The sequence below is a fragment of the Chiloscyllium plagiosum genome, unplaced genomic scaffold (assembly GCF_004010195.1).
Source record: "Chiloscyllium plagiosum isolate BGI_BamShark_2017 unplaced genomic scaffold, ASM401019v2 scaf_9357, whole genome shotgun sequence".
In the NCBI taxonomy this organism is placed as follows: domain Eukaryota; kingdom Metazoa; phylum Chordata; class Chondrichthyes; order Orectolobiformes; family Hemiscylliidae; genus Chiloscyllium; species Chiloscyllium plagiosum.
This window is the reverse complement of record NW_025209199.1, coordinates 6350-14809: the sequence shown is the minus strand read 5'-3', so window position 1 is coordinate 14809 and position 8460 is coordinate 6350. Positions and strand designations below refer to the sequence as shown.

The window sequence follows — 8460 nt, the reverse complement described above, 5'->3', positions numbered from 1 at the left end:
GGTGCTCAGGGGCGGGCACAGATTCAGGCAGCGCGATGGGACATTGGTTGGTTTGGTGTCTGTACCTTTGGGCCGCTCGGCCCTTCCTGGTCTCTGCTGTGTGTCCTCCGGAGCCGGGCTGGAGGCTGCCGTGTGGCCTGGCCACTATCAACAGCACTGAGTGCATCAAGCAGGGCTGCTGCTTTCAGTCCCCGAGTCTCAGTGGGCAATCCTGTTTCTACAACCTGAGAGACAGCCCAGGTAAGCAGCCCAGCCTCCTCCCGGAGCGGAGCCCACCCCGAATGGGGGGGGGGAAGGAAGCATGAGGACCACCCCAGGCTGGCACTGAGGAAATAACCCGGGACTTGTTGGTGTTTCCTTGTGCAATGGTGAAGGGCTGTTTGTGGGAGTCAGTGGGAGGGAGGTAAAGGGTCCTGAGGAAATAACCCAGCAACATGATGCTGTCCCTCCCTAGTCGAGTAGGGGATAATCCCGAGTGAAGCGGCTGGTTGGTTTGATGATGGATAATGTTATCCTGGTCTCATTGAGTTTCTCCTTGTGAGAAGCAGGTGTTTAATAACCAGCTTTATCAGGGGGTTGACTTGAGGGTTAACTTGCTATGATATTGCAAAGATTCCCAGTGCCCCTGTAATGTTGAGGTCTCACTTGCTGTAACTGTTAATGGCTTCAGTTAGAAACTGCACAGCTGAAATGATGCTGCTTGGGATTGTGTTCTGAGTTCTCTTATCAAGGAAAAGCTGGTGTCACCATAGGGAGGTGATTGACCGCTTCTACATAGTGGAGTGAGCGCTTGGGGTGGATAAATCACCTGGTCTGTGTATCTGGTATCCCTATGTTTAAAGGAGGTGGTGATAATGACTACACCCTCTTTGTATTCCACCCTCATTGGAATGTGGTGAAGTAGAATGAGTGGCTATGGGCTTGTGCTGTTTCTCATCAGTTGATGTATTGATGTCCACTTCAAACCCACTGCAACCTTGACTATACAGTCTCTCTTACCCCCCTGCCCTGATCCTACAAAGTGATTCCCATTCTTTCAATTTCTCTGACTCTATCTGCTCCCAGGAGTAAGGTTTCCACTTCAGGACATCCCAGATGTCCTTCCAAGACTGTAACTATCCCTTCCCCATGATTAATACTGCATCTCCTGTGGCAATGGATGTCTGTTCTTCAGAAGGATCTATGTATTCAACCAATGCTATGCTTTGAATGTGACCATCACAGACCCTCTGTCAATCACTTCTCCCAACACTGCCCTCCACCCCCTACCCTCCCTCAACCTCCTAGTCTGCAATTGATGTGACATCAATTACCTGAATCTCTCTGCACCTATCTCACTCCAACCTCACTATCCAAGCATGCAGCCCTTTGCTCTAACCCCAACCTCTCTATCAAACCTGTCAAGGAGGGTGTATTCTTAGTGGGGTGTACTGACTGGTACACAGCTGAGGCTAGGTACCAACTCTCTGACACCACCTAATGTTCTCTTGAACATGACTCCATGTTTGATCACCAAACTGCCATTTTCCAGACCATCAACCTCCAGGAGATCTCCAATCCACTGTCTTCAACCTAACAAATGGGCAGTGCTGGGTGAGGGGGCTATCTTTTACCCAAAATCCATAAACCTGACTGCCCTGGCCAACCACTCTCTGCCTGCTCCTGTCCCACTGAATTCTCTTTTCTCTCTTTTTAAAAAAAAAAAACAACCCACCCTACTGTAGTGCTTATTTTTCTCCAGCAAAAAAAAAACAACCCACCCTACTGTAGTGCTTATTTTTCTCCAGCATCTGTGTGCTGGTGTGAGATAGTGAAAGACACAGGTGCAAGAATCTTTATTCAAATTTCCACCACCAGGAAGAAAAACCTGTGGCCAGTGACAAGCAGTGCCCTTTGCATCAAAGGGCAATGCTGTGTGATCAAACAGTGAACGGGAGGGCAGGGACTAAATCAAGAGTTGGAGGGGGAAAATAATTCACTCCACCCCCTGCGGTGCCCACCTCTCCCTGAACAAACTCCTCTCCTCTTATCTGGACTCTGTCCTCTTCCCACTCGTCCAGGAACTTCCCACCTGTCCAGGAACTTGCCACCCACATTCAGAAAGCAACCCATGCTCTCCACTTCCTCAGTCATAAAGCAAAGAAACAGACCCTTTGGTCCAAGTCATCCATGCTGACCTGATATTCTAAGCTATTCTCGTCCCATTTTCCAGCCCTTGGCCCATATCACAATCAACCTTTCCTATTCATATACCCATCCAGATGCTTTTTAAATGTTGTAATTGTACCAGCCTCCACCATTCTCTCTGGCAGCTTGTTGTGTACATGCACCATCCTCTGCATGAGAAAGTTGCCCCTTGGGTGCCTTTTTAAATCTTTCCCTTCTCTTCCTAAAACTGCCTTCTAGCTGCTGGATTCCTACCCAACCCAGGGAAAAGACATGTATTTACCTTATACATGTCCCTCAGATTTTATAAACCTTTAAGGTCACCCCCTCAGCTTCTGACTTGGAAAAACACAGCCCCAGCCATTTCAGCCTCTCCCTATAATTCAAATCCTCCAACCCTGGCACCATCTTTGTAAATCTTTTCTGAACCCTTTCAAATTTCACAATATCCTTCCTAAGAGGAGACCAGAATTGTGCACACAGGCCTACAGTGGCCTAACCAATGTCCTGTACAGCTTCAACATGACCTCAAATGCTTAGACTTCTTACACTGAACAATAAGAGCGCATACTTAATGCTGCCTTCATCCTGTCTACCTGTGACTCTCCTTTCAAGTAAAAATGAACCAGCACTCCAAGGGTCTCTTAGCAAAACTTCCCAGTAAGTGCATATGTCCTGCCCTGATTTGCCTTTCCAAAGTGCAGCACCTCCATATCCATTCAACTCCATCTGCCACTCCTCAGCCCACTGGCCCATCTGATCAAGCTCCTGTTGTATTAAGGTAGCCTTTGCTGTCCACAACATCTCCAATTTTGGTGTCATCTACCAACTTAGTAACTGTACCTCCTATGTTCTCATCCAAATTTCATTTATATAAATGACAAGCAATGGACCCAGCCCTGATCCTTGTGGCACATAGGCCTCCAGTCTGAAAGGCAACCCTCCTCCACCACCATCCTGTCTTCTACCTTCAAGCCAGTTCTGTATCCAAATTGCTAGTTCTCCTTGTAAATTCCACGTGATCTAACCTTGCTAACTGACCTACCATGAGGAACCTTATCAAACACCTCACTGAACTCCATATAGATCATGTCCACTGCTCTGCCCTCATCAATCCTTTTGTTACTACTGAAACTCTATCAACTCAATGAGACATGATCTCCCCCATGAAGCCAGTCCTTGCCTTTGCAAGTACATGTAAATCCTGTCCCTCAGGATTCCCTCCAACTTGCACTCTCCTGCTATGCCTTCTCCCCCTAGGTTCCTTAGTTTTTCATCACTGCAATTTGAAATAGTGGCAGTGTTAGTCTGTGTCCAGTGCCTCACCTAGACTTTCAGTTCCTGGTCCCAACACCTCATCTTCCCCATGGACACTCATCAGGGAGATACAGGCATATAGAGCCTAAAAGCCCCCAGTTTCTTCCCCTCCCACTGACCAACCAGTCCCCCTCCACCTCCACTCACTCACTTGGTGGAACTGGTGCTCACCCTCAACTTTGACTCGTCCCCCTACCTACAAACAATTAGGGTGGCCATGGGTGTAGGTGGGTCTGAGCTATGTCTGCCTCTTCACGTGTGGAACAGCCCATCTTCCACAGCTACACTGGCACTATCCCTCATCTCCTCTGCTACATTGACTGACTGCATCAGGGGAGCTTGAACATTTCATCCACTGCACCTACACTATCCACCCTGACCTAAAGTTTACCTGGACCATCTCAGACACGTCCCTCCCCTTCCTGGACCTCTGGCAAGCAATATATTACTGACATCCATTTCAAATCTACTGGGTCCCACAGCCATCTTGACTACACCTCCCTCACCGTCCCTGCTGCAACAAATGCAAGCCCATTCTCCCAATTTCAAATTCTGTCACACTTATTCCCAGCACACCTCTGCCCTCAAACCCCCTCCTCCCCAATAACCCTGCTCCTTATGTACCACCCCACTAACCTCAAAATCCAATACATCATTCTTTACCAATTTCTCCACCCCCAGTCAGACCCAACCACCAAATAAATACCTATACTTCCTTCTCTATCCATAGGGACTGTTCACTCTGACTCCCTTGTTAATTCCACACTCTCTCCTCTGACCCCTCCTCCACTCCTGACACCTTTCCCTGCAAGTGCAATGTCTGCTGCTACATCTCCCCTTTCCTCTGTGCAAAGCCACAAACAATCACTGCAAATGCAGCAGAGATTCACCTGCACCTCTTCCAACCTGGTCTAGAGTATTCATTGCTCCTGATATCACTGTCAAGGAGGCCACAAAGCACAGACCTGGACTACCCCTCTCAGCATCTGTGCTCTGGATGCTCCAATTAACTCTGACCTTCTGGTTAGCCATTTCACTCCCACTCTTAGTGACATGTCCATCCTGGGCCACCTCCACCTTCAAAAATAGCCCCCCACAAACTGGAAGAACAACACCTCCATTTTCTTTCCCCTCAGGAGCATAGAGCCCAATGGCCTTAATGTGGATTCATCAGCTTCCAAATCTGCCCCCATCCCATATCCAGCCTTTCCTCTTCTCCCTACCAACTTGCCTGGACCCAACTTGTCCATCCACTTCCTCACCAAGTGGAAGTGACCAAGTTGATAGATGAAGGGCTGTAGATGTCATATACATGGAAATTAAGGCCTTTAAAGTTCCCTATGATGAACTAATGGAGAAAGTGAAGTGACATGATGTGCTAGGTGGATAAAGAACTGGTTGAATGACAGGAAACCATATTAGGAGTGTCTCAATGGTGAAAGGGGATCAGTGTTCCACAGGGATCAGTGCTGGGGTTTTTGTTTTGTAATCTACATAAATAATCTGGAAGAGGGCATTGTTGGTCTAATCAGTAGGCTTGCAGTTAAGTTTGGAGTAGCAGAAAGCATGGGGGAAAAGTTGGGCAGAGATCTGGGAGTTCTGGTCCATTCCACCCTGAAGGTGGCACAAGTGGATAGTGGTCAAGGCATATGGTATATTGGCCTTCATCAAATGGGGTATTGAGTAGAAGAGCTGGCAAGTCATGTTAAAATTGTACATGACACTTTTGAATGCAGCCAAACCAGTTTGTACAATTTTGGTCACCGTCTTACCAGAAAGATGTGGATGCTTGAGGGTGCAGAGAAGGTTTGAGGATCTTTCCTGGTATGGAAGATGCTAGCTATGAAGTAGGTTAGAATTGTCCTCTTTAGAAAAAAGGAGATTGAGGTCTACAAAATCATGACTAGTATAGACAGGGTGGATAGAGGTTGTCCCCAGGATGAGGATTCTGTAATTAAGTCACTTTATTTCAAGTTGGAAAGTGTCTGGGGGATGTACACCACAAATACTCTTACAGAGGGTGGTTGGTGCCTGGAGCACATTGCCAGCAGAGGTGGTAGAGGCAGGCACAGTAGATTCATTAAAGGTGTCTGGATAGATGCATGAGTAGGTGGGGAGCAGAGGGATATCAATGCCTAGGAATTGGGTGACAGGCTGAGACAGTGGATTTGGATTGACTCAGGCTTTTGTTCACCAGTCCAGTGCACTCGTTCCACTGACCAATCTCAACCACCACCCCCCCGCCCCCCCAACCACAATCCCACCCTCTAAGCTTCCATTGCCTCCCCAGCCCTGTAGAAAGGTCCTTACCAATTATGAACTTCCCTGCTCCTCAAACTGCCTGACCTGTCTTCCAAGCTCCACAGCTTATTGATGCTGTTCCTATACACCCTTTTTGGGAGCAGAGGGTGATGGGAAAGGTTGGTGGTTTGGATGACTGTCCTGTGTAATGTCTAGAACTCGTGCCCATAACTGACATTCAAGCACCTGCCTTTTCACAGGTAACTTTCCACAGTAATTTTTTGAACATGTCTGCTTTACTTTGACTTTCAAGTTTGGAATTCTATTCTATTGTTTTGGAGCTTTTAATACTCCCCTTAGGATCCATTACTGAGTTAATAGAAGTACTTGGTATTCTTTGACAGAGGGCCCCCACCAGCCTGCCCACTTTATTGGGTAGTCACATGGCTTCTAGAGTATCTTGTAGGATATTGTATTCCCTTTCAAACATCAGATCGGCCTTAATTGTTGACCACCTATAAATAACCTATACTCCAAGTAGTGAAACTGTTGAATCTGTGAATGATTTTTGGGGCTTTGAGACTTCATCCCTCAATGATTGAGGTCATATCCACCAATGGGGAAACTGAACATTCCCATTCTCCCTGCAGTGTGCACAGCAGATGGTCAGTTCATTGTAGCAATCACCAGGAACCTGACCCATCCTGCCCTCAACCTGTCCTCTCTGTACGTGAAAGATGGACATGAAGCTGAGTGCAGGCCTAAGCTCATCACAGCGGAACTTGTAGCCTTTCGCTTCCCAATTACCTCTTGTGGATCAACGCAGTGGGTGAGTATTGGAGGCTCCAGCATTCTGTCCCTTTGAACGGGCCAGCTCCCTATTAAACAGTGTCTTCCCTTGCAGGAGGAGAATGGGAGCTTTGTGTATGAAACGGATGTCTTGGGGAAGAGGATGATTCAGACAGGGCCACTGGGCTCAATAACCCGGGACAGCACCTTCAGGTGAGAGGGCAGTGAGATTTGTTGGTATGGAGAGAAGTGTTACTGACTGAAACTCCACACCTATTTCTGTCTCTTGACAGCCTGCACATCCGGTGCAAGTACAAGGGGGAGCATGAGGCAGGCTTACAAATCAATGTCTCAGTTTACACCCTCCCTCCACCACTAGCTGCTTCTGAAGATGGGATCCTGAGGCTGGAGCTGCGAATAGCAACAGGTAGTGCTGCCCTGGTAATAGGAGCACTGGGAATTGTATCCCTTCAGGGGAGTGACCGTTTTGGTTTGTTCTCCTTCTTTTATTTTTCTGTTAGATGGCAGCTACAGCTGGTGGTACAGGGACAGTGACTACCCCATTCAGAGAATCCTTCAGGAGTCGGTGTTTGTTGAGGTTCATGTGAAGGATCGCACTGACCCAATGATAGTCCTGAGATTGCGTGACTGCTGGGCAACCCCTGTACCAGCCCCTGACCATGAGGTGCAGTGGAGTCTCCTGGTGGATGGGTAAGGACTCTGAATGGAAAGGCTGGATTTGGACTGTGGAATGAAGACTACATTCTTACAGTATAGTGTCACTGTAAAATGTGTATATAGCATTGTATGTACATAGTGCCAATACTTTGTGCTTTTTTTCTTCCAATCATGGTTCACTTGTGAATTCCACTTGTTGTTTGATCTTCCTTCATGGTCTTGGGCCTGTCCTTAGTTAAGAATGTGCTTTAATGTTGCCAAGGCCTTTCCCATTTGGAAGAGGATTGTAAAATTGACTGACGACTAAACCTCCTGCCTCACCTTCAATAGCAAACTCCTTGTTACTCCCTTATTTAGGGACAGTCTAGCAACATCTCTTCAGCCTCCACTTTGTGAAGTCTCCTATGATTCTCAGATCAAATTCATCTTCCCTCCACTGACTGAAGGCCCTGCTGTTTCAACCTGATGGTCAGCTGACCAAACATTTATCTTAATGTTGCCTCAACACCATGAGCTGCCTGCTGTCACTGACACCTTGTCAAATAGTTTCTAGAAATCTCTCCACAATCACAGGTTGTCCTTCAGTTTCATGTTTCCTCCAATGACCAATCTCAATAGTGATGTGGATTGCAATTAAGGACTCTAACCTTGGCTCTGACCGAATGAACTGAAAGATAACTGGCCTGTCCATTTTAGCTTTTGCGTTTATGGTTGGATTGTCTGAAACTTTCTACAAGTCTCTACAGCAAAGTCCATTAGACCAGCTCCATTACATCCTGGAGCAAGATGGTCTTTTGAAATGTTTGCCCCCTCTTGGCACCCTCCTTCCTGGCATTTGCAACTCCAATCTGTTACATTTACTCTTGCAATCTATTTCTGGTTTAGTTTGGAGCTCTTGGTCACCTGACCTTCTGTTTCAGGTGTCCCTATGAAGGTGATGACTATCTGACCCTCCTACACCCAGTAGGTGTCTCTTCTGGCCTGCAGTTCCCAACCCATCACAAGCGGTTTGAAGTGAAGACGTTTGTTTTCTTGGATGGAGTGTCTGAGCAGCCCCTCTCTGGACAGGTAACCAAATGGAAGGAATGAGGCCAAGCTCATGAAATCCTTTTGCTGTCTCTGTACTACAACCTGTGCTATTCTCCTCCAGGAAGCTCCCCTAAAGTCTCTCCTTCTTTCTAGGTTTACTTGCACTGCAGTGCTGAGGTTTGCTCTCCCTCTGCTCAGGATGACTGTACAACCAGATGTGGTCCAAGTGAGTTCCTTGAT

At 47.2% G+C, this 8460-nt stretch overlaps 1 protein-coding gene across 1 annotated transcript; it reads left to right on the top strand.

Moving 5' to 3' along the window:
* Positions 1 to 10: 10 nt before the first annotated feature.
* LOC122546770 (zona pellucida sperm-binding protein 4-like) lies at positions 11 to 8450 on the top strand (the record flags this gene model as incomplete). Its single annotated transcript, XM_043685409.1, has 7 exons — positions 11 to 240; positions 6375 to 6553; positions 6590 to 6726; positions 6807 to 6940; positions 7035 to 7224; positions 8112 to 8259; positions 8374 to 8450. Coding segments are annotated over exons 1-7 (1070 nt in total), but the record flags the coding sequence as incomplete, so codon positions are not given.
* Between the last annotated feature and the right edge of the window lie 10 nt (positions 8451 to 8460).